Raw genomic sequence first — 27,162 nt, forward strand, 5'->3', positions numbered from 1 at the left:
GGAAGTGCCCACAATGTTGTTAATGCTATTAATACTATTAACCATCTAGCAGTTTAATTACTATTTAGGTTGCTATTAGTTTACTGTTGCAATCCTTTGGAAGAAAGAGTATGATTCAGTGTGATGCTCGCTCCACTATTTAGACATTTACATCTAATGTTTGTCCTTTGAGGCTTTTGTGAACTCAAGCCGTGAATAGTTACAGTAAATAACTTGAAATTTCAAAAGAAAAAAATGTGTGCCCAAGCATTTGATAGTGCCCTGTACAAGAAAATCAGACAAATGCTTAGAAAATAAGTCATAAACAAATGAGTTTCTGGCTTAAAGGAGGGTCACATAGGTCACATGCAGGTCATGAGAAAATATGGGTTAAATGTGGTGATGATGTGCCATTGATGTGCCACTGAAGACCCCAAATCTGCTCTGCTGTGCCTTTTATCTCTCAGTAGGCTCCGATATACAGTAGGGCACATATGTGCACTGGGCGTTAATCCTTCAGCGGCTGCTCTGGACCGGAGAGCGGAGAAAGTGGGAGGTCAGAGTCAGAGGCGGAGGACAGGTGGGATAACGGCCCCAGCAGCCATCACTGGAGCTGGCTGGAGAAGTGCTGACTGAGGCAGGCCCAAAACAAAGCCTCTGAAAGCGTCCAGACGATCCCGGACCAGTCCCGTCCCGCGCCGGCCCACAGAAAGGCCGTCTCAGTCAGCGATCTGCTCAGCGCCGGGCCTGATGAAAAGATAATTCCCCCTGCGCAGACCTCATGCAGCGCGGGGGCTCGCTTTGCGAAGCGCTGACAGAGAGAGATCAAGTTAGAAAGGATATGAGTGGGAAACTTCAAAAAACCGCTCATGTTTCTGGACAGTGAAAGGATTTGTATAACACATTCACTTTTTGATGGACTTTCCCATGTTCCGCCGGACAGCCCTTTTTGTTGACGCCTCGGAAGAATGGGTCTCTTATGCTTGGTCATTTTTTTCTGCCAGGCCGAAGCCCATGTCTGGGCTCGTTTTGCAGGGATGCTGGGCAAGCTGAGGCCAGTCAGTCTCATGCCGGAGGAGGGAGCACATGGAGTACCGCTGACCACTCAGCTGCCAGGCAACCAGGTGAGTCGGAGGCGGTGAACGAGAGAGCGGGAGGAGGGTGAGATGGAGATGTAGGGCCTTATTACTTTTAACAGCAAAAAGTATCATTTGTTTATTTCCATTGACTTTTCATTTATGGTTTTCAGACATTTTTCGTTATTTACATACACTGTTAGAAACTTTTAGGGCATCTTTAATTTATTTGAAACTGTGGAGAACCCCCTTATGGCAATTTGAGGAACCTTCAATAACAGTTTTTTAGCTGAAAATGTTCTTTCGAGCACATAAGGATTTCTTGAAGGTTCCTCAGAGAAATTGAAGGGCTTCCTCCGCAGTTTCAGTTTGAAAAAAAACCCAAAAGTTCCTTAAATTACTGATACTGATACAGTTTACACTTTTAAAATTTTGAGTTCTAATACTTTTTATAGTGTACACTGTTAAAATTACAATTTCTAATACTTTTCATAGTGTACACTGTTAAAATTACCAGTGCATTAAAGAACCATTGGAGTTCGAAGAACAATTTAAAACTGTGGAGAAAAACTTATGTGATTTGATGAACCTTCAAGAAAAGGTTTTTTAATAAAATGTTATTTGAAGCACCTAAAGATTTTTTGAAGCTTCCTCAGAGCAATTTAATAGGTTTCTCCACAGTTTCAATTTGAAGAACCTCCAAAAGTTCCTTAAGGTACTGATACTTTTAACTGTTAAAATTACTTGTTCCTTGAGAAACCTCTGAATATGTTCAATATTACAATCTTTAGGAAACATTTTTCTTTTAAAACCTTTCTTTTTTAAAGGTTCCTTAAATTACCTTAAGATTAAAAAGTTCCTAAAGGAACATATACTTTAAATAGTATACAGGACACTATAATCAGTAGGTTATGATAGTCATGAATGAAAATGTGGGCCTACATAGAGGCCATTGCAGATTAAAAGGTTTCCTGTTCCTTGAGAGGCTTTCAAAGGTTCTTCAGATTGAAGCTTTGGATGAACCTCTAAAGGTGAATTTTCAGGAACATTTTCCTTCTAAAAAGATTTCTTAAGATTCCCCAGCGCATCTAAAGGGGGGTCCTTTACAGTTTCTAACTGAAGAACTCCTAGAGATTAAATCAATCATTTTTATGTTTGATGTTGGATGATGTGAAAAATGTCATCTCAAACCAGTTATTCCATGTGATTTGTTTTCTATATGGCAGTTTTGGCTGATCTGACAACATAATCATTTAATCATATTCATCTTTTCTGACAACCGTGCTCTTTCATTTTCATTCATTTGAAGCCATTTCTGATGACAACCAGAGATAATTTGATGTCTTCTGAGAAATAGATTTAGATTATTTGTGTATTTATTATTTAAGTCAAAAGGATTGTGCTTACTAAATTTTTCATTTTTTTCAGGTGCTGACATGGAACGTATATGTTTGATTCTTTTGCTGTTATATAAATTATTGATAGTCAAAGCCCAGTTCAATGGATTCAACTGTGATGCCAACTTTCATAGCCGTTTTCCTGGTGAGTACATCAAGTACATCGAAAGAAAAATAAAGAACTGATCAGAATTGAAGCTCTCAGTTAAAAAGAGCTAAACACACCTTTTTAAAATCTTTTTCTGTAGCTGAGCGGGACATCAGTGTGTACTGCGGGGTGCAGACCATCACTCTGAAGATTAATTTCTGCCCGGTGCTTTTCTCTGGCTACACTGACACTGACCTGGCCTTGAACGGACGTCACGGTGATGCTCACTGCAGAGGGTTCATTAACAACAACACCTTCCCTACAGTGGTGCTGTTCAGCATCAGCCTGAGCACGCTGGAGGCCTGTGGAAACTCACTAGTGGTAGGATGCGGGTCGGGGTGAGGGGAAAAATAATCAGTGCATTGATCTACACTCTAAAAAACAGAAGTACGATGGAAGTACTTTTTTGTACTTAAAGGTACACTCTTTATAATTGTACACTCAATGGTACAATATTGGTCTTTACAGGGTCTTTACAAGTTATTTCTAACAGCAATAAGTACAGATTTGTACTATATAACCAGCCAAAAGTATTCGGTATTCTGTATCACTGTACTAATAAACAATATATATTTTAATTGCACATTTTTTATTTGAAAAGCAGTTTTGGATCATCAAGTTCTTGACATATTTAATTGATGATAATGATTATAATCTTTATAATTTATACTGGCACAAAAAACATGGGTATAAAAAAGGACTTTCACTGAAAGGTACTTTTTTGTACCTCAATATAAGGTACAGCCCTAGTGACAAGCTTTGTACTCTTTTAAGTACAAATCTGTACTTAATTGTCTTAGTGTGTATGAACACTGTATAAACAAAGAAACAAAAAAAATCTTTCTTAAAAATTTACTTCTTACTTATATTGTTAGTTTTGAACCTCAGTTTAGTCAACAATACATGCTTAGTTGAGCTAATCTAAATTTTATGTTAAATGTTTAGTCTAATTTCCCATCGGTAGGTTTGAGCTTCCTACTTCCAGATATTTTTAAAACTAATAAACATACACTGTAAAGCCACTAAATTAGTTTGAAAATAAGTCTGTTTCATGTAAAACTGAATATTTCCAAACATTACTCAAATATTATAAATTAGGAGAACATTTGTTGGCTTGTACACATTCAAACAGAGACCTTTGAGTTGAGTCAGCTTATAATAACAGAGTTTAGTCTGTTGGGACAAACTATTTCCATATTAGGTGTGTCCTCTAGTTTCTCTCACTCACAGTCAGTGTGTAGTCATTCCCCTCTGGGGCTACCTTAGGTAAACTTGTAGATCATATAGTATGATTAACTGTCTTGCCTCTAAAATCACCTTTTCCAGGCTTACAGTGTGAATAAGTAAAATAAATATTTAAGTAAAATGAAATTTAAAAGAAAAGTACAAAGAAATCAACATATTTATTTATTTGGATCACAAGATACTAAGTAGAATTGTTGGGTAAATTAATTTGTATAGCAAAAATAAAAAAAGTTAAATCAGCTTTCCCTTTTAGTTGTAATAACTTGCTGTTTTAAGTTATGCTAACTTAAGTTTTAAAAATTCTAAACCTAGTCCTAAAATGTTAAGCTTAGAGTTTGGGTTAGAGTTGGATGTTGGGTTACATTCAATAGAGAATCATTTACTTTCACCTTTCAGTTCAATTGCATTTAATAGACATGCATCATCAAACGGACCATACAAGTAAAGTGTTACCGTCTTTTTAATGAGAAAAGTCCATTAATGAATGAACTGATATGTTGACTTTGTTAAAAAACAGTGTTTATTATATTTATGTTTAGTAATTTAAGATATTTAGACATATTTACATTCTGAATAAGTCCAATGTCTAAATATTCTTAATAATGAAACGTTAATTGCTTTCTAATAGGGTGTAAATGCCTTATTATGCTATTACATTAGCATCATGTCAGTGGCACCATATGGATCTGAAACAAACAAAAAAAAGTATGTTGTTTTTAAAACCAACACACATATATACACTGTGTTTTTCACATTATTAACAAGAAAAGTTCATTAATGAATAATTGACTTTATTTAAGTAATAGTTTAAGATGTTTAGACATATTTATATTCTCGATAAGTCCAACATCTGAATATACTTAATAATTTAAAGTTATTTGTTTTTTAAAATGGTGTAATTGCATTATTATGGTATTATATTATCATTAAATCAGTGGAACTAAATCAGGGGTCTGAAATTGACTGTAATAGTGTTGATTGCAATTATCTATGGAACAGAATATTGTCAATAAATAATAAAAATAAATATTGGTACTTGGTGATAATCCTAATTCTGAGTTTCAGAATGGATTACTGAATCATAAAGCCTTGATTAGGACAGAACAGGGATGCTGAGGGAGGAGTGCAGGAGAGCAGATCAGGTTTAGTCAGTGTGGGAGCAAATTTGCAATCTGAACACAGTGCTCTGGTGATTGCCTGTCAGTGGGGCTGAGATTTAGATAAGATTGGAAAAATGCTGTCCATAGTTTAGACAGCAGGCTGTAAAGCTCTTATCAGATTTGTTTTTTTTTATGTTCATTTTTAGAGTGCAGCTGGAGCCATGTGTAAACCAACAGCATTCAGTCCTTTACAGAGCAGTATAGGAATGTTCTTCAGTAAGACAGAGCTGAGAGCAAAATGCTGGATATAAAAAGACTTCACTGTCTGTCTATAAACATAACTTTACTGTGGATTCATAGGTCCTAAAACAGAACCCTGGAGTTTTTCACAAGATATGATAATAAAACTGTTACCAACGAACTCATAACAGTTTCTGCATGAGGGTAAACCAAAGGTTCAAGAGGTTCAATGGTATATATGTATGGAAATATGCAGAGTAATATGGTAAAAATAATAGAAAAATACAAAAATGGATGTAAGTTAAAGGCCAAATAGGAAAACTGTATAATCTATAAATATTAATAAATATCCAATAATAATGGTTCAGTCAAAACTGTAGAAATTCTTAAAAAAATAATTTAATAGTTTAATATAGCGTAAAAAATGTTTCAAAATTTCTTACATTAATATATATGGATTTGCATACAAAAATGTTTTTTTTTGTTGTTGGAACAGTGTATACATTAACATATTATCAAAAAAAGAACTACAATAAAATTTAATTTAATAGTAATTTTGTAGAATACAAAAAATATGAATTTGAACTTTTTACTTAGTGTTTAATAAATATGTATTGTCTTGCAAACAAAACTATACTGAATTAGTATTACGTAATAATATAATAATATAACATAAGATGAGATATGATATGTAATAGATTATAGGATATTTAAGTTAAAGACTTAACAGAAAAAAATGTCTTTGCAGAAACTTAGCCTTTTAAACAGTTTTAAAGACATAAGTATGGGATTGCAAGAAAAAACAAAAAACTAAATGTTTTACATTCAAAGCTTTTAAACTTTTTTGAGCATTTCTATTGGACCATTTATTATAAAAAAATGACCTGTAAAACACTTTGCTGCAGTTAAACCTAGTAAAAAAAACTGGATATAAAATGGCATTACTGTCTGTCTAAACATGCTGTGGATATCAGAAGTCTTAGAATTTCTCTTATCTGTTTTTAAGACGTAGACATAAAGCATAGATTACTTTATTATCAGTAAAACTGTTAAAGAAAGTCTGCTAGTGTGAAAGTGGATGAAAAGAGGATTTTATTCCATATAGATGAGAGATTTTGCTCTTACGAGAATTTGCATTAATCATTATATACAGTATGTTCACTTCTTTAACTTTATAACTGCATTATTGTCACAAATACGATAAATTTTATAGATCTTAAAATAGAACCGTGGAGTTCTCAACAAGATATGCCAAATCTTAATGTTGCCAACTAATTCACAACAAATTAGTAAACCAAGAGTTCAAGAGGTTACACGATATATACATGGAAATATGTGAGTAATATGGAAAGAATAATTGACAAATACAAAAATGTAGATAGAGATGTATAGATATAGATAGAGAATGTAGATGTGATTTGTGATTTGTTCTTATATGTAATGTTAAAGACTAAACAGGAAAACTGTATGATCTGTACATATCAATGCATTTATGAATACCAATTACCGTATTTTTCGGACTATAATGCGTATTATAAGACGCACTATCAAAGAACGCCTATTTTCTGCTATTTTTCCATACATAGGGCGCATCGCATTATAAGGCGCGTTAAGTGACACTAGAAAGGGTGCCTATATCAAAGTGAACAGGGGTGGCGCCATGTTTCCCTTCCCCCACCGGGGGTGGTCGCTTGCCGGTGGAGCGTCTCAGTATACAAATCTAGCTATTTCAAAGTCAAACGAGTGCTGGATATTAATCTACACAGATTCCTCTCCTGAAAACTGTTTATTTGGGTGAGTAACGTGCTTCAGTTTATTTACAGTAAGCTTAGATTTCCAGATGTCCACTAAGGCTTGCTGCACCAGCGTTAGCATAGCTATCCGCTAGCACGCTAGCTAGTCACCTAAACTAGTAAAGTTAACCCAAACTTAAACGACAGCGTTACACTGAGTAATCCTGCGTGTTCTGGTAAGACAGTGAGATATTAGCTAGCGATTCGTCCCCCGTACCTTGTTTTAACACGGTAAACAAGCAGATTACAGGCTGATAAAACTCACCTCTGAGAGAGTTAGCGCTTAGCATCTAGCTAATGCTAGCCAGGCAAAGCAGCACAGACTTACAGGCCGATAACTCACCTCTGAACGGTGAACGCTTAGCGATTAGCATCTAACTCTAATAATACTGCTCCAGCAGTATTAAAAGTACTAAATTTAGAAAATACTGATCTCTGAACAGTGAAAAAGCTAGCTAGCTAAGCGGTTAGCATCTAGCTAATGCTATTGCTGCTCCAGCCTCGGAGCGGCACGGCTCTGCACGGAGTGTGCGTTTACTGCTCCTTACACCTGACGGGTAAAATTGAGATAATACTGATCTCTGAACAGTGAATAAGCTAGCTAATGCTATTTGCTGCTCCAGCAAATGAAACTCTGTATAACGCTGCACGGAGTGTGTGTTTACTGCTCCTTACAACCTGACGAGTAAAATTTAGATAATGCTGATCTCAGTGAATAAGCTAGCTAGCTTAGCGGTTAGCATCTAGCTAATGCTATTGCTGCTCAGCCTCGGAGCTGCACGGCTCTGGACTCTGTATAGCCCTGAAACTCTCTATAACGCTGCACGGAGTGTGTGTTTACTGCTCCTTACAACCTGACGAGTAAAATCCATACAAAAGGCGCACCGTATTATAAGACGCACTGTCAATTTTTGTGAAAATTAAAAGTTTTTAAGTGCGCCTTATAGTCCGAAAAATACGGTATTAGTCAAATCTATAGAAATTCTTAAAAAATAGTTAAATATAGCATTCAAAATGTGGGGGCCACTTTTCACTTGTTGTATTTTAGTGTTTAATTAATAAGTCTTGTCTTGCAAGTAAAACAGTACTAAATGGTGTTATTTAACAATGTAGTACATTAAAACAAAATGCAAAAAATAAAATGTAAGTTATTTAAATTAAAGACTAAACAGAAGAAATGATCTTGCAGAAACATAAAATATGGTTTTGCAAGCAAAAAATACTTTCTTTTTTATTTAACCTTTTAGCACTTTTTGAGCATTTATATTGAGCCACTCATTATTAAAAAAACTTACCTGTAAAAGATTTTATTTCAGTCAAACCTAGCATAAAAATACTGGATATAAAGTGTCTTTCTGTACATATTATACATATATCCGCTGATTCTGAGACATCAATATAAAGCCTAGATGAATTTATTCTCAGCAAAAAATGTGAGCAATATGGTAAAAATAATTAAATAATGCAAAAATCGAGATTTGATTTGTAATTTGTTCTTATAGGTGATGTAAATGAAGGCCTAAATAATAAAACTGTATCATCTGTAAATATCAATAAATATCCAAATACCAATTATTAGTTAAAGCTATAAAAAATCTTTTAAAAAATCAGAATTAGTTTAATAAAGCATCAAAAATGTGTGTGTGTGGGGGGGAGCACTTTTAAGTTATTTTACTTAGGGTTTAATAATGAACAAAAAAAATTCTTCTGTTTCAAACACATAAGTAGGGTTTTGCAAGCAAAATTATTTTTGTGTATTTCTATTGTGCCATTCATCATAAAAACATTCACTTGTAAAAGATTTCCTTCAGTCAAACCTAGTATAAAATAATTGGATATAAAAAGTCATCCAGCCGATGAAGGAACACATAAGCAATCATGCAGTAACTTATTTTGGGCTCTTATCTGGGGTGCTGTTTCTGAGATGTAACAGTGTGTCTTTGCTATCGTAACAACAAAAGTATGCCTTGAAACAAACAAAATGCATGTACTAATTCTCTTTATTAATCATAGTGAGTTTTGGGCATAGCTTGAAATTAACCATTTAGTACTCACACTGTGAAGGTGCGCAAACAGCAATGTTATTATTTTTTTTTTATTTTATTTTATTTCTCTCCAATTTACACGGCCAATTACCCAACCCACTCATTAGGACTCCCCCTGTCACTAGTAATGCCCCAACACACCAGGAGGGTGAAGACTAGCACATGCCTCCTCTGATACATGTGAAGCCAGCCACCGCTTCTTTTCGAGCTGCTGCTGATGCAGCATTGTTGAGTAGCCTCACAGTGCGCTCGGAGGAAAGCGCAGCGGCTCAGTTCTGATACATCAGCTCACAGACGCCCTGTGCTGTGGACATCACCCTTTAGTGATGTGGGGAGAGAGCGCCATCTACCCACCCGGAGGGAGCAGGGCCAATTTTGCTCCCTCTGAGCGCCGGCAGCTTGATGGCAAAGCTGCATGAGCGGGGGTTCGAACCTGTGACCTCTTGCTCATAGTGGCAGCACTTTAGATGGCTGGACCACTCGGCACCCAGCAATGTTATTTTATTTTCTATTCTGTTTATTATTGATGTAACAGTTGGGTCTGTGCACTGCTGCATGTCCCCTAGGTGTATATGTGGCACACCTGTGTTGCCAAGATAATGAACGTCTGACTGTTGACAGATATCCAAATTCAAATCAACCAGTCTCTAAAGCATAAAAAATAGACAGTTGACATTGGTGTAAGATAGCAATGAGCATCGCGACACACCTTGCACAGAAGGTAAGATAGGGCCCAAAATGCATTTGTGTGTGTTTTCAGGTGTCCACGGCTCACGGGCCCAATGCCTATGGAAACCTCTCATTGGTGCAGATTGGGAGTATATCAGGCTACATTGATACACCTGACCCTCCAACCGTCATCAGCTATTTACCCGGCCTGCTGTATAAATTCAGCTGCAGCTACCCACTGGAGTACCTGGTCAACAACACACAGCTGGCTTCGTAAGTGGCCCACTTTTTACTTGATCTATAAATATATATATAAAAGAGCCCAGAAATCAATATTTTGTGGAATAACCCTGTTTTTTCATGCATCTTGGCATGTTCTCCTCCACCAGTCTTACACACTGCTTTTGGATAACTTTATGCCTTTACTCCTGGTGCAAAAATTCAAGCAGTTCAGTTTAGTTTGATGGCTTGTGATCATCCATCTTCCTTTTGATTATATTCCAGAGGGTTTCAATTTGGTAAAATCAAAGAAACTCATAATTTTAAAGTGGTCTCTTGTTTTCTTTTTTCCAGAGCTGTATATATTAAATGGCAGAAATAAAGGGAAAAAACTAAAGCTTTTGACCAGTTGTGTATCTTATTAAGTTTAGTGGTTTTTAATTTATTGCATGTGTTATGACAATTCTAGGAAAATATTAATAAAAGAAATGCTGCAAAAACACTTTGTTGACAAAACTGTTCTTAATATGTGAGAATGTATTCCAATACATTTGGGATTTTTGTCACAGTTTTATCTTAGAAATGGTTACAGTAATGGATTTATGTGCAGTTTTTTTGGTACATGTTTGCGATTTATATTTTAATATGGAATTATAACAATATTAGTAAATGCCAGAGTTCTGAGAATGCTAGAACATCTGAGAGTATACAGTATGAATTTGTGTTATGCCCTTTCAACAAATAACCTAAAATATTCATACCCATTTAACTTGTTCACTTTGTCACCTTACAATCACAAACTTAAATGTGATGAGGTTTTAACTGATAGACCAACACAAAGCAGCATATAATTGTGAAGTGGAACAATAAAGATACATAGTTTTCATCATTTTTTATCTATTAAAAGTCTGTGAAAAAAAGTTTTCTGCTCTCCGATATCAATTTTTAGCAGAGACACCTTAACTGCAATTACAGCTGCAAGTCTTTTGGGGTTTGTCTCTACCATCTTTGCACATCTAGAGGTTTTTGCCCCATTCTTCTTTATAAAACAGCTTAAGCTCAGTCAGGTTGGATGGAGAGTGTCTGTGAACAACAATTTTCATGTCTTGCCACAAAAGCGCAATGAGATTTAGGTCAGGACTTTAACTGGTCAATTCTAACAGATGGTTATTTTTTTATCTAAACCATTTCACTGGAGCTCTGGCTGTATGTCTCAAGTCTTTTGCAGACTCCAACAGGGTTTTTTTTTTCCAAAATTGCCCTGTATTTGGCTCCATCCATCTTTCCATCAACTCTGAAGAAAAGCATCCCCAGAGCATGATGCTGCCACCACCATGTTTCACAGTGGGGGTGGTGTGTTCAGAGTGATGAGCAGTTTTACCTTTCTACTACATATAGCGCTTTGCCTTTGGGCCAAAAGGTTGAACTTTTTGACCTCATCTGCTCATAGCACCTTCTTCCACGTTTGCTGTGTCCACTACATGGCTTGCGGCAAACTGTAAACAGCACTTCTTATGTCTTTCTTTCTTTCAACAAAGGTTTTTTTTTTTCTTGCCATTCTTTTATATAGGCCAGATTTGTGGTTCTATGTTCACAAAATGGAAAAAAAATATATGATTTACTGTGAGAAATCGGTTATTTTCTTTTCTGTTGTAAGTTTTATTTTTCATGTTTTTCATGAATGAAGAAATAAAACATATCTAAATAATAATGAGTCTAAATGTATGACATTTTAGTTTTCTAATGTAAAAAAAGTTGAAAAAAAAGAAGCGTTTGATAGTTATTCATAAGAAAGGCTCAAATAATACACTTTTCCTGTACCGAAATAAAAGAATAGAGAAAAAAAAAATTTTAGAAAGAGGCAGAAAGAAAAAAGTGAAGAAAAAGTCAAAGATGAGATCCTACGAGTGTAGTTATCCAGATGGCTGAATTTGAAAAAACAGCATATTGGAAAACAGTTTGTCTAATATTTACCTTTAAATCAAGTTAGATCTTACAGAGCTTCTACTAGAGCATGATAATGAATGTCCCTGAAAGCAAATCCCAGTGTAAACTGTGCAAACAGAGCAATTACTGAATTAGTATGCAGGGTGTACGAGTGAAAGCTTGGTGGATTCTGAGAGTTTTAGACTGAGTGCATCAGGAAAAATTATACTCATCTCTCTTTTGGGCATCAATGTGGCCATAAAAAGGATTTTTTTTTTTTTTTTGCTTGTTTCTTAAAGGTCTGCTGCTGCTATTTCAGTGAAGGACAGTAATGGTACATTCGTGAGCACACTGAACCTCCTGCTGTACAATGTAAGACTTTCTACCTATTCAGTCTCAAGCTGTGCTTTAACTACGCTGTATAGAAACAGGAATAAAGTGTTCTGCAGAACATTTGATCTCAAGCTGTGCAGCTTCTTTAAGTGTAGAATGTTAGTTTGTACCTTTTATTATTGGTTTTGATCAAACTGCTTCCTCTGAGGGGAGTCTAAAGATAAGGGAACAATGCAGACTGGCTCATGTGATTAAGAATAATAGTTGCCAGGATTGGAGCTATGCAGGCATATAATTGTGTTCCATCTGGAACAATCTACAATAATGTATGTTTTCACATCAGTGTAAATTATTCATCTAAAATACCTTGTCTTGGTTTCTGCAGGACTCCACGTACGTCCAGCATTTGTCAATTCCGATGGCTGGCCTCACTCTGAAGACTCGCGTCTTTGCTGCTGTGAAGGCCACTAACTTGGACAGAAGGTGATTTAATGGAATTAAATGGAAGATTTGGCCGCATGGTTTCATATGCATATGGTTGTTCAGCATATGGTGGTTCTTACAAGCTGTATAAAGCCATTAGATGCTAATTAACTGTTTGATCACTGCTTTATATAGCAATAACTAGGGTAAATTAAGCTTTTCAATAGTGTTTATAATGCATATAGCAAGATCATAATGTCCTGTGCTATATTTCAGGCATACATTATGCCATAAAAAGGAACACTTGTAATTTAAAGAAACAAACATAATTTAATCATGGACAGTATGGTTCCACATAATTGAACTGTGGATTCTTTTTAGAGCAACATAAAAATCCTTGTTTGACAAAAACACAGTCAAAATGTTAATTTGAACCAATTCAACTACTACTACTACTACTATGTATTCAGTTCATATCATTGTTTTTAGATAACTTTACATAACACTTTACAGTCAGATATTGGAAGGCACCCACTGGGGGGAATGACTACACAGTGAGGGTGACCGATTTATTAAGTTCATATCAATGTCTTTTGATAACTTTAAGAACATTTTTGAGAACATTTTAGAGTCAGATATGGGAAGGCAGCTGGGGGGAATCACTCCACATTGATGGTGAGTGATGGAGAAAGACTCAATGCTCAATATCTTAATTATAGATGGTTTCAGTAGCCATTGGAAAAGGTGTTAAAATTTTAATGATTAGAACCAAAATATAATTATTATGTCATACCAGCATATTTTTGTTATGTAAAACTAACAGCCTCTCAAAGACGTTTTTTCAGTGCCAGTGGATTTTCTTAGTCAGCATTATGAGGTAGAGTCACCTGGAATGGCTTTCAGTTAACAGCTGTGCTGAATTTCTTGCCCTCTTATTGTGTTTGAAAGCATCAGTTGTAAAATTATGAAGAGGTAGAGTTGGTATACAGTGAATATCCCTATTATAGTAATGTTCTAATCCATATTATGGTAAGAACAACTCAACTAAGTAAAGAAGAAAATACTTTCAAGACAAAACTTGGAAAATATCCTCAAATACAGTCATAAAGGACATCAAAACCAAATTGATGAAACTGGCTCTCATCAGCACCGAAAAATCAAGAGGTACCACTGTTGTACAGGATAAGTTCATCAGAGTTACCAGCCTCAGAAACCGCAAGTTAACAGCGTTCCAAATAAAATGCTTTACAGAGTATTTTGGTTTGTTTAACACTTTTAAGTTACTACATGGTTCCTTATGTGTTCCTTCATAGACTGGATAACTTCAGAATTCAATTACAATGTAGGAAAAAATAAAACATTAATTAAATGAGAAGGTGTGTCCAAACATGTGGATGGTTCTATCCAAGATAACACTTAAATACATAATTAACTACTATATATTTAATCAAATTATATATTTTTCTTATGTTATATGACAAAGTTTCCATTTTCCTTCTTGTGATTATGAACTCCTCACCAGTAAAACACCAGGGATCTCCAAATAAAGACACACTGAGATCCTGTTCAGAAGTGGTTGTAATGTTACACATTACAAAAATGAGGTGTGCTCTGCTGTTAGAACATTATAGCTCTGGAATTCAGCTGTGGAAACCCATTAAGTGTTGTACAGTTCTGGTAATTTAAGACTCATTAATCATGGGAACACTTCATCTGTACAGTATGTTAAAGTGTTCTTTATACTGTGTATCATTTATATACACAACACTAGAAAATGTAGTACTAGAGCCTGCCGACCACCTAAATAAGCAATAATTAGGTGGTCGGTCCCTATCGTACACCCTGCGCAAGGTGTGTCACGAAGCTCATTGTTATCTTACACCCCGTCAACAGTCCATTTTCACGCCCTTTGTCCGCACCGTCAAATTAGCATTGAGGTTTGGGAATAATCCTAAACAACAGTCAATCATCAGAGTCCAAACCTGACTTTTACCTCTACAATAAACAAAATAAAGAATAAAATAAAATTGCTGTTGCCATAAATAAGCACAGTTAGCAGCTAATGCTAATACTGCTCCAGTCTCAAGTCTCGGTGCTGGAGATCTAAACTATAGAACTAACCCAGGGGTCCTCAAACTACGGCCCGCGGGCCACATACGGCCCCCTGCGCTCATTTGACCGGCCCCTTTAGCTACAACAGCAGTACCTGCTCCCTGGCCCCTCGCGCAAGCAGCATTAGCTATACGGGGAAAAAAAGTAAAAAAAAATGACAATTGGCCATCGAGAGTCTCCGTAGACAGATGAAAAAAAACAGAAGGCTATTTCCCACGGTAATCAGACAACATACTACCACTCGCTCTGTGCTGTTCGCATGAGCTCTGAGACTCACATCTGACGGAATGTCGAGGAAAAGAAAAATCGACTCTGAGTGCAGAGTATTTAATCAACAGTGGACCTCTGACTACCTTTTTGTACAATGTAATGAAAAGGCTGTTTGTCTCATATGCCAGGAGTCAGTCGCCGTGTTTAAGGAATACAACCTGCGCCGCCATTATGAATCGCGCCATAAAGACAAGTTCGGCTGTCTGACGGGGCAAGTGAGGACAGACAAAATAGCAAAACTGAAACATGTGTTGGAGACTCAGCAAAATTCTTTTATAAAGCAAAAACACCTAAATATATCATCAGTTCGAGCTAGCTTTCAAGTGGCCAAGCTAATAGCTAGCAGTGGAAAGCTGTTCACCGACGGAGAGTTTGTAAAACAGTGCCTGACGGCGGTTGTCAAGGAGGCGGACCTGTTCAGCGCGGTGAGTCTATCCGCACCCACAGTTACACGGAGAGTAGAAGAAATGGGCGACAATTTGCACCTTCAGCTGCAAACTCAGACAAAAAGACTTTGCTCCTTTTCACTGGCTCTTGACGAAAGCAACGATGTGCGTGACACGGCGCAACTGTTGATTTTCATCCGCGGAACTAATGATAAGTTCGAAGTCACAGAGGAGCTTGCTGGACTACAAAGCATCAAGGGAACGACAACAGGAGAGGACATCTACAGGAAAGTTCACCAAACGGTGGCGGATTTAGATCTGGACTGGGCTAAATAAGTGAGTGTGACCACGGATGGTGCACCGAGCATGGTGGGTTCTATGAAAGGAGTGATAGCGCGTATCAACAGAAAAATGAGTGAACGCGGCCATCCTCGTCCGATCGCCATACACTGCTTGATCCATCAACAAGCACTCTGTTGCAAAGCAGTTAAGTGGGATTCTGTCATGAAAATTGTGGTGTCCTGTGTTAATTTCATCAGAGCTCATGCTCTTAACCACAGGCAGTTTCAGGATTTTTTGTCTGAGCTAAATGCTGATTACGAAGATGTGCTGTACCACACTGAGGTCCGCTGGTTGAGTCGAGGGCGAGTTTTGAAACGTTTCAACGACCTGCTCCCCGAGATCAACACGTTTATGCTGTCCAAAAACAAAGCTGTGCCAGAACTCACCGATGAAGAATGGAAATGGCACCTTGCTTTCTTAACAGATGTAACCGACCTACTCAACAGTCTTAATGTGCAGCTCCAAGGCAAGAGAAGACTCATCAGTGACATGCATTCGTATGTAAAGGCGTTTGAAGTAAAACTGGGTCTCCTCCTTAAACATGTGAAGGAGAAAAATTTCTGCCATTTTCCCACTACACAGAAACGAGCAGCTGAGGTGCCTTCACTTGGATTCCCGACTGAAAAATGTGCGGAGGCCTTGGAAATTTTGCAACGCGAATTTCAGGTGAGATTTCAAGAGCTTCATGCCCACGCCAAAGACATTCGTCTTTTCCAGAGTCCCTTTGCTGCAGACATTGACTGCATCGATCCAATTTACCAGCTGGAACTGGCTGAACTACAAAATTTTGACAACCTTAAAGACGCATTCAAGTCCAGCACTTTGGTTGATTTCTATGCCTCTCTTCCCGGTGAGACGTACCCAAATCTAAAAAAACACGCACTCAAAATGACAACAATTTTTGGGAGCACCTACATCTGTGAGCAGACTTTTTCCAGGATGAAACAGCTCAAGTGTCGAACGAGATCCAGACTCTCTGATGAACATTTGCATCACTTGTTACGACTGACAGTAACAAACATGGAACCTGACATTGACAGTCTTTCAGCCAGAAGCAGGCTCACAGTTCACATTAACTTATGGAAAAGCACTGTATGAGGTAGGATAATGGAAATTATTACTTAATAAATCATTAAAATGTCTGCATTGTGAATTACACATATCGCATATATTATGCAACCAGTATCACATGATAAATAGTTTTTAATGTTTATTTTTAGTCCGGCCCCCCAGAAGACTGAAAAACAGTGAGCTGGCCCTTTAGTTTAAAAGTTTGAGGACCCCTGAACTAACCTATAGAGCTGTACTTCAGTGGATTGGCTTTACTGCTCTCTACAACCTGACTGGTAAATTTCATACATAAAGCGCACTGGATTATAAGTCACACTGACAATTTTTGGGAAAATTAAAGGGTTTAAACTGTTATAATACAGATATAAATCTTTACCCTCCCATCCAACCAGATTTTATTTTAAATCAAAATGTATTAAGTATACAATATTAAATAAAATAAATATAGCATTATTCTATTCATCATGTGGTTGTCTGTAGAGTGGTTTGACAGTTGTACGCTCCCTGTTGAAGACGTACTGTGCGTCAGATTGAATTTAACTTAACAGATGGCAAAACACTCATGCATTTAACCGCTGACTGAAATCAAGCCTAGCAATTGTATTTTTAACATTCTGTCTTCCTGTCATTTTTTAATCTTTCTTCTACTTGTTTTTTCCTTAGATTAGTCTCCCCCTGTCTCCTCCTTCACCTTGTCAGCAATAAGACACCATCCTTCACTGCTCTTTTCTCTTTTTTTTCTTTCGCACAATCTATTTTTTTAACCTTTTTGTACTGCTCCTTTAATCCATACCCTTCTTTCCTTCTTCATTTCTCTGTCTTGTTCTCATCTTCCATTCTCTTGTCCTCTATTTGTCCAGGAAAAGTAAGATGAGAGGCGTACAATGTGAGTGTGACAGAATGTGATGTAAAACGAGACGTACGTACAGTATTTGCTTTTAGAAGCTCAATGTGTAATGCGCCTGTCTGTCGTCGGATCAATTCTCTGGCCTTATCGCCTTCCCAGTGCAGTAATGCAGCAGCACTCAATACTGGCCTTGTTTGAAGCGTAAAGGCGCCAGTATGTATCATAGATGCTATGGCTGCCCTGTAAAAAAAAAAAAGGTATTTAAATGTTTGCTTTCTCTCTTGCTGGTTTGTATGACCTCTATTCAAATATCCACAAGCATGATTTCATCCTTCTTTTTTGACCCTTTACCCCATTTTTTTGGCTCACCCCCCTACAGGTGGAATGTGCTGATGGATTACTGCTACACCACTCCCTCTGGGAATCCTAACGACCAGCTTCGATACGACCTTTTCTTTGGGTAATTGGAGTTTTCCACGTATTTGGAGTTTTAGATGTTATCTCAGTGAAGGCAGGACACTGACACTGCTTTGTGTGCGACAGAGTGTGTGCTCATGTATGTGAGTTTGGGTATGAACAGATTGGACAGTGTCTTTTGTTGGTTTGTGGGTCAAAAATATCTCGACTGTGTAGAAAAATAAGACCAAACTGAGGCTAAGCTACTTTGTCTGAGGCAACAAAGTAAACAAGGCAAATTCTTCTTATTCTTAAGTTAAATAATAACTTATGAAAAATGTATTCTCAAAAGTTTAGTTTAGGTTGAGTAATTATGAAAATATGTCTTCACTGATTGGCGCGGTGGATTAGAAGTGATGTGTTCAGATAAATTTCTCGCGTATTGCCATCTTGGCGGTGGACAACACAGATGCACCACTGACTGATTTGAACCTTGAAAACAGTCAACAGTCAGACGGTTATACCTATCATAGCTACACAGGTGCACCATATGTGCTCAGCATGCATACACCCCAACTCGTTACTCACACACACACACAGACATGCAGCAGTGCACAAGGCCAACTTTTCCATTAACAAGAATACAAAATACAAAATAAAGTAACATTGCTGTTCTCATAAATGGCCTGCTTAAGCAGAAACACTGTGCCATTAAAATACCAATCCGCCAAAGTCAGAGCACACCAGAATGGCAAGTGACACACTGATTGGTTTATTTCAGGTTACACCCAATTAAAACTGCCTGTTTATCAAGTAGAAGCGTGATTACTGATAAATACTGATTACTGATACTGATTACTGATTATCTGAATTATCCCATGATTAATTAAGAGAATCATTACATGCCTTTTAAATGTTCCATAAAATGATAGAAATTTCTATTCTATGTTTCTAGACAATTCTAGCCAGATGCTGCCGGTCACAATACTTTTACAACATATTCCTGGCTCACATGTGACACTGGGGATGGAGGGATGTTACATTTTGGTTACAACTATGGAACCAAAACCTCCCATCCACCTGACACTCCCTATTAGGCCTTGCTCAAGCTCAACAACAATAATTCACATCTCCTTTCCAGGAGTACGCTGACCATTGTTCAACCTCGGTCAGAAAATATCACCTCAACTTATACAGGTGTGGCTGTTCTCAAGCTGTGCCCTGGGGTAAAACTTTGTGATCAATTTACGTAGAGGTATAACATAAATTTAAAATTTATCATCACTATTTTTCTTATGCTTTTACTTGATAAACAGGCAGTTAGACAGTTGTGCCACCTAAGAGCTGTTTTATTGCCTGCTTGTGAGTAGATAAGATGTAAATAAACAGTGAACGAATGTTTACTAATGTTTACTAAAGTTTACTAAAGTTTTTAAGGCTCCATTCAGTTTGTATTGATGACCAACCTGAGATGCTGAGATTGGAGACATCCAATCATGAGATGGTATGTGACTCATAGCCAGAGTTACAAGCCTATAAATCAGTGCACCACCTGTCACTCTGCTTCTTTTAATGCCTCTTATTCTGCAATCCACTGTAACAGGTTATTCGGATTCGGTCAAATGTTTTGTGTAAAACTGGCCGATGAGCACACGGAATATCACTAAGTACAACAGTTTTCATTAGAGTGTAATATGTGTAAACAGTTTGTGCATGAAGTTTGGAAACAGTATAAAACATGTGGGCATTATTGTAGATGATAGATAGATAGATAGATAGATAGATAGATAGATAGATAGATAGATAGATAGATAGATAGATAGATAGATAGATTTAGGTGCCCATGTGCAGAGTTTGGCGATCCGTATCCATGGGATACATATTAACACACACTACAGCGTAGTAAGAGACGAAAAAAAGAAAGTAACAGTGAAAAAAGTTCACTTAAGGTGAAACGCTACACGGAGCTGCTGGAAGGCTGCCGCTCTCGTCAGCGGCGGAAACTAATGAATTGTAAGCTGCCTGGCCAAAAACAAAAAAGTCCTCACCTGGATTTAAGTAAGTAAATGATGTGGGGTAGATGCTGCAGTTGGTCTGCAGGTTTAGGTTCAGCAACAGTATGTGCTGAAAGAATGAGGTCAGCTGACTACCTGAATATACCGAATATAGACCAGGTTATTCCTGGATCAATGGATTTTTTTCTTCCCTGATGGCACGGGCATATTCCAAGATGACAATGGCAGGATTCATGGGACTGGATCATCATTTTCACTCATGGATTGAGAGAGAGTTCACCACAGAGTCCAGACCTTAACCTCATTGAGAATCTTTGGGATGTGCTGGATGGAGAAGAGCTGCTTTGTGCAGTGTTCAGACTCTACCATCATCAACGCTGCTGCAAGATCTTGAAAAATGAATGCAACACTGGATTGAAATAAATCTTGTGACATTGCAGAAGCTTATTGAAACAATGCCACAGTGAATGCATGGTGCAATCAAAGCTAAAGGCGGTCCAATAAGATATTAGAGTGTGTGACCTTTTTTTTTTTGTCCAGGCAGTGTATATGCATGTGGTTGTATATGCAAGGGGTTAACTCATCTCATAGTAAAGTCTTTACAACTTTTACTGTTTAATATAAATAGTATTTATTTTAAATTTAAGTGGGTTTTATTTACTTTTTTTTTATAGTTACTTTGTTTTTTATGTTGGGTGTGTTTTACATAAGGCACGTGTGTGACCTCAGTTTCTGACAAGGTACAAAAACCAGTCTGTGTTTATGTGTGCATATACTGTATCCTGTTGTTGTTGTGCACCAAAGCTGAGCATCTCCTATCCCGCTTCACGTCCCCTAAAGCAGATGCGATAAGGACCCTCAGACGACCGTGTTTGAGAACGGGAAGAGCCAGATGGGTCGATTCTCCTTTGAGGTGTTCCGCTTTGTCAAACACAAGAACCAGAAAATGTCCACGGTTTTCCTGCACTGCGTGACCAAACTGTGCCGGTCTGACGACTGTCCCATGCTCATGCCGGTAGAGGATTTTAATTCCAATTCAAACGTTCAGTAACACTTTCTGTGAACGTTCTGTCTATTAGACTCTATAAACATACTCATAACACATTCATAATGCATAGTGCATTCAAAAGACATTATAAACATGACTATAGAGGTTAATACAAATGTATAAGACACTATAGCTATGTTTATTATGCATTATGAATTGTGATTATAATGCATCATAAGCTGTGCTAGTAATGTGTTATACATCAAGGTTAAAAAAATATATCATATTTCTGTCACTATTAATAATGTATATTCCCATGATGGACATATGTCATTTAACTTAGAGTGTACAACAACATATTATAATGCATTATAAATTAACAAAAGCTATTACAGTATTAAAAGTATTATAAAGGAGTGTTTGAAACTAATTACAGCATGCTTTGTTGAGGTTCTTATTATTGACATATAACATCTTATAAACACAGCTGATGATGACTTACGATTTCAGTTCATAATGCATGATAAACATGGCTATAATGTGTTACACATTTTCCTAAATATTTACAGCCATGTTTATAATGTTTTGGTAATGCATTATAATGTGTTATGAATATTTTATATAGTCTAACAGACATGGCATTCATAAAAAGGGACATTCATAGAAAGTGTTACCGTTTCTTGCTTAACATTAAGAAAAACGTTTTGTGTACTAGTCTAGTAAAAGTCATAAAAGCAGATTCTCACTAATCATATAAATTAAATGTAATAAATATGTAATTATATGAGGGCATTTTTGTAATTCAATGAGTGCATTTCCTGTTACATCTATTAAGATTTACCAATACAACATGTGTAAACACGCAACTTGTACTATTGTACTGAATGCATTTGAAAATATACATTATTATGAGAGTATGAATCATTAATGTAGATTTTGTTTTTAACCAGATCTGTGGGAAGCGTAAGAGAAGGGAAGTGACAGAACACTCTGACTCTAATGCTGCATCTGGGAATGCAGTAATAACTGCAGGACCAATCATTACCAGGAGCGGTAAGAAGCCCCGCCCACCTTTATTCTTATATTGGCCCCACCATTCAACATTGCATTCAGCAGTACAGATATTTTCTATTTTATCAGCTCCACTGAGCACATAGGAGGAGTTTTGAGGCCAACTTAAACTTTTAAGTTTTGAAGAAAAACACCAAAAACCAACTAGAAATCTTAAGTTCGAAAAATTCATTTTTCATAATTCTGAAAACTTCAATTATTCCAAACATTTACTTTATGTTTAAAGTTGGCCTAATTTGAGTTCTATAAAATGTGCAACACTTTCTGTTCACTGTCTTTTAGGATTAACCAAAAAGAAAGAAGTTTTACATTAATCAAACTCATCTAGTGGGCACAATATTATATATTTTTCATTCATTTAATTTAGCAACTGGGAACTGGAAATTTATGACTATTACATGTACGTCTCATTGTCAGTCATATAAACTTGCAGTAATGCAATTATGACCAGCTTGACCCGGCCAGAATATATATATTCAGCATACACTCAGCAACACTAAACATGGTAACTTGCTCTTATAGCCTTTAACACTGAGGCCAGGCAGTTACTATTTCACACATAACACATACAGTATATACACCCTATATTAGGTTTTGTTCACACAACAATAGTTTAACTAACCCAACTGATTTATTCAAGTATTGTGTGCTTAAGGAATTTAATTTATTTAAAATATACATACATATAATATATATGTGTGTATGTGTATTCTCAACATATTTAGCATATTTTTAAAGAACTGCCAATACTGATAGCATAATACTGCAAAAGCACAAGAATGAACACTGTAGATCCAGGCCAACATACTGTAACAACTAGAAACACAGAATAAAGTTAACTTGCTCTTACAGCCTACAGCACTGAGGCCTGGCAACCAACACATATATTACACAAATGCACGCCTAGGAAAATGTAGCTTTGGGCAACAGACAACATAAAGATGGTAAGTAAGGGAGAAGCCACACCCAATATGCAAATATATGGTGCCAGGAGCCTATGGGAAAGCTGTTTGAATCAACACTGTAGAAAGAGCATTGACATGTGTAGTAAACTAAAAATTGGATAAAATCACATTTTTTCATTGGCTCAACAAACATTTTTAAGTTTTCAAGGTAGAAGTTCTCTAAACTCAGTTTATTGAGTTGTACTGGCCGGTAAGTTCACCTAAATTAATAATATTAGTTATCCTGACTAAAACAAAAAATCACATTTTAGAGTGTAAAAACCCCTGCACAAATGTTCAGTGTTCACACATTCTCAGTGAAGCTGAAAAAATGATGTTGTAAAAATATTATTTTAATAATACTATTGATTGTGCCTGTGCAATGTTTACACATAAAAAACAACGTGCAAAATAAACGTCAATGATTCATTGAGTCACACCATTTGTTACAGTGTGCAGTAAATTAGTCAGAATGTACAATATACTGTATAACACAAAAAAGGCAAATAATATAAATGACAGACGTGTTTAATAAAGCTGTAAGTGTGACTTTTCCTTCACCTCCCTTAATCAATTCTTTTCTCCACCTCCTCAGAAGAAACTCCAACCAATAACTCTCAGCTAGGTAAGCTCCTTTCCTCTGCTTCTCTCTAATGCATGGCTTTAACCTTCCCTCTCAGAGCTCTGCTGTTCCTGATGCAGGATGAGCCGAGCTTTACTCGCTCTTAGGATAAATGGGAGGTTCTCTTCAAGGCTGAAAGCTGGGGCAGAACTCGTGAGGAATGTGAAGAGGCTTTAGAGCGAGCTGAATACGAGGTTAATAGAGGGCGGCGGCAGTGCGGATCTGCATGAAAGGAACAATGGGTTTGTTGAAGTGATGGAATGATGGAGTGGTGGATTTCACTGTTGGTTATAGTATACACATGCTGTACACTATATAACCAAAGGTATAAGATTGCCTGCATTGCATTTGGTGAGGCTGGGATGGCATTCTAAGAAGCCCCTTACGCTCTTTACTGTTCTTGAGCTAATCTGAAGGCCACATAAAGATTGTAGGTCTGTAGTGAAGGTGATTGACTCTGAGGAAGGTTAGTGACCTCTGAACATTTTAAAAACATTTTATTCTGTAAACTACAGACAACGATTCTCCCAAATTCCATCAAATTTAATGTCATTTAGAGTATTTATTTGCAGAAAATGAGATATGGATGGTTTTTAATTCACAGTTTTCATTCATCTTGGCATGTTCTCCTCCACCAGTCTTACACACTGCTTTTGGATAACTTTATGCTGCTTTACTCCTCTTTCTCTTGATTATATTCCAGAGGTTTTCAATTTGGTAAAAACAAAGAAACTCATAATTTTTAAGTGGTCTCTTATTTTTTTCAGAGCTGTATATGAGTCATGTTTATGTTAGCTAACTGCCTGGCAGTCAATGCTAGTTAAAAACTACAGCAGTGCAGATTTTGTAGAACAGGCTTATAATTGGGATGGTTTAAAATGAGGTTGGTTGGTGTATTTCGCTTGGTGTCCCCAAATGCCTTGAAACAACGGTCAAACTTTGGAAAAATGCATCAACCAGAATTTGACATACTACATTAATGCTTGGGGGGCAAAGCATTTGTGCCTAGGGCACCCACATGAAAAGTAGCACTGACAGTTGACTGTGGAATATTTAGTAGTGAGGATGTCACTGCTGCATCCTATCATGATACCATACTGGAATTCACTGAGTCTGCATGCCTAGCAATAGAAGTGATTGGGAACTGGGGGGCGCCGAGTGGTCCAGCAGTCTAAAGCGCTGCCACTATGAGCGGGAGGTGGCAGGTTCGAAACTCCGCTCATGCAGCTTTGCCATCAAGCTGCCGGCGCTCAGAGGGAGTACAATTGGCCCTGTTTCCCTCCGGGTGGGTAGATGGCGCTCTCCCCCCCACATCACTCCTAGGGTGATGTCCACAGCACAGGGCATCTGTAAGCTGATGTATCAGAACCAGGATCGCTGTGCTTTCCTCCAAACGGCAATGCTGCATCAGCAGCAGCTCGAAAAGAATTGGTGGCTGACTTCACATGTATTGGAGGAAGCATGTGTTAGTCTTTACCCTCCTGGTGTGTTGGGGCATCACTAGTGATAAGGGGAGTCCTAATGAGTGGGTTGGGTAATTGGCCGTGTAAATTGGGGAAAAAATGGGAAAATGTTGAAATAAAAAAAGAAGTGATTGGGAACTGAAATCAATTATTTGGATGGGTGAATAAATACTTATGGCAATGTAATGTACAGTACGTTTGTCTGACTTTGAACGTATGTGTGTGTGTTTCAGCTCAGCTAAACAGCGCTCCGTTCAGGATGAACTCCATTACGAGTGCGCTGGTTTCAGGCATCATCATCCTCGCTGTGATGAGCATGTGTTTCTTCGTCTTTTCGATGACGCTCCTGAAGGGGAAGCAGCCTCTGCCATCGTCACTGTCAGGAGCCCACAATCCTTCTTTCAGCTAAACACCCACACACTCATATACACCACAAGCGTTACAAGCCACAATCTGGTGCGTTAGGTAGGATTTTCACAAGATTTTATAAGGAATTTATGGTTATCAGTTACAGATTGGAGCTACAGCCTCTCAAAAATAATTCATACTCTGATTTAGCGTTATTCTGGGTAACACTTTCTATGTCTAATGTTATTATGTCATGTTAAAAGACTCTATAAAACACTTTTTATCATATTAAATAAACGTTATCTGTCAATACCAAGATACTCAATCTCCCAGCTTGCCTGCAGCATTATGACTAGGGTAACTAAGCTGCTTATAAACACACACTGATCGATTCTATAGTTACTTACATTATCAGTAAAAGTTTGGACATACCGTAAATTTAGTGTTTTTTCATTTTTTTAAAGGGTCTGCATTGTAGATTAATACTTAAATCATCCAAACTAAAAGGAAAACAAACAAGAATATGTTTTATATTTTAGATTCATTTAAGTAGGCATCACTTTGACCAAGACAACATTTTAAATCATTTATTGTTCCTTGGCAGTTTTTTGTTTTTACTGCATAATGAACATGTCTATAATAACATTTATACAAATATGTATTACCTTATGAATGCATTATAATGTGTTGTAAAGGTGAATAAAAATGACATTCATAGAAAGTGTTACCACATTCAGTTTTTAAACAGCACATCAGGATCCTAATATTCAGCCAACCCCCATTTAGTATCCATATCTATCTAGAAAACTAAAACACATGTTAAGTTCATTACATAGATAGTTATAAATTGTTATTTAACACCTTTTGAAATAGAGAATAGCTTTAAACAATGCTTATCGTATTTGTTGACTTTAATGTGGGATTTGTATCAATCACTACACAGACTCCAGCTCTGTTTTATGTGTGTATTTAATTTGTCAGTGTGTATCCGACTCTGTGAGGGTGAATCTTAACTCAAAGACCTTACCATACCTCAGTCTCTCACCTTCCTATTGCAGGGTGTAGGTTTTCTTACATTTAAGTGCATACAGTGAACACAGGTATCTTGTCTCACATTGTAATGTGTCACAAAACAAGAGAGAGAGAGAGAGAGAGAGAGAGAGAGAGAGAGAGAGAAAGAGACAGAGAGAAAAGAGAGAGAGAAACTGGGGATTTTATTTCACAGTCAGAAGGAGACTCTCTGCTGATGTGATTGTCATGAATAGTTTTACTGAACTGTACTTTGCCTTATTTATTAGTACTTATGTTTTAATTTGTTGTAATTTTCATAATTACCTGTTTCCATTCTGACTTTACAGCTTTTTATTACTTATAAATACATGTCTTATAATAAAATGCAATACTTATAATATGTGTTTGTAAGCATGATTACATTCTTACTTACATTTGTATCAACCATCCAGCACAAATATCTGTATAATTTTACAATAAATTTAAAAAAACTATGTACAAAACAATGCTTTTTGTTTATCATAGCTTGATTTTTTTGTCTTGATCACAACTTATTGTGTTTTTTCTATATAACAATACTTTTTATTTATTTTGATTAAAACTTATTTTTTATGTGATCTCAATATAACAAAATATGAATTTTCATACTGATAAACTTCTAATTTTTTTAATACAGTGGCTTG

At 36.8% G+C, this 27,162-nt stretch overlaps 1 protein-coding gene across 2 annotated transcripts; it reads left to right on the forward strand.

Moving 5' to 3' along the window:
* Nucleotides 1-451: 451 nt before the first annotated feature.
* zpld1a (zona pellucida-like domain containing 1a) lies at nucleotides 452-26,644 on the forward strand. Of its 2 annotated transcripts, none has more exons than XM_022680704.2 (11): nucleotides 452-1,103; nucleotides 2,484-2,597; nucleotides 2,701-2,921; nucleotides 9,784-9,965; nucleotides 12,137-12,209; nucleotides 12,556-12,653; nucleotides 18,001-18,081; nucleotides 20,873-21,047; nucleotides 21,971-22,073; nucleotides 23,631-23,660; nucleotides 25,354-26,644. In XM_022680704.2, the coding sequence occupies exons 1-11, from the start codon at nucleotides 959-961 to the stop codon at nucleotides 25,527-25,529; spliced, it is 1,398 nt and encodes a 465-aa protein (XP_022536425.2). In that variant the 5' UTR covers nucleotides 452-958; the 3' UTR covers nucleotides 25,530-26,644. The 2 variants fall into 2 exon arrangements, with proteins under 2 accessions (XP_022536425.2, XP_007231194.2); XM_007231132.4 differs by having other exon boundaries at nucleotides 20,876-21,047.
* The last annotated feature ends 518 nt before the right edge of the window (nucleotides 26,645-27,162 follow it).

This window comes from Astyanax mexicanus, chromosome 20 (assembly GCF_023375975.1).
Source record: "Astyanax mexicanus isolate ESR-SI-001 chromosome 20, AstMex3_surface, whole genome shotgun sequence".
In the NCBI taxonomy this organism is placed as follows: Eukaryota; Metazoa; Chordata; class Actinopteri; order Characiformes; family Acestrorhamphidae; genus Astyanax; species Astyanax mexicanus.

Coding starts and splice junctions, on each gene's coding strand:
- zpld1a (XM_022680704.2), top strand. CDS start 959: ATGCTTGGTCATTTTTTTCTGCCAGGCCGAAGCCCATGTCTGGGCTCG. Junction 12,654..18,000: donor GCCACTAACTTGGACAGAAG/GTGATTTAATGG, acceptor ACCCCCCTACAG/GTGGAATGTGCTGATGGATT. Junction 23,661..25,353: donor AACCAATAACTCTCAGCTAG/GTAAGCTCCTTT, acceptor TGTGTGTTTCAG/CTCAGCTAAACAGCGCTCCG.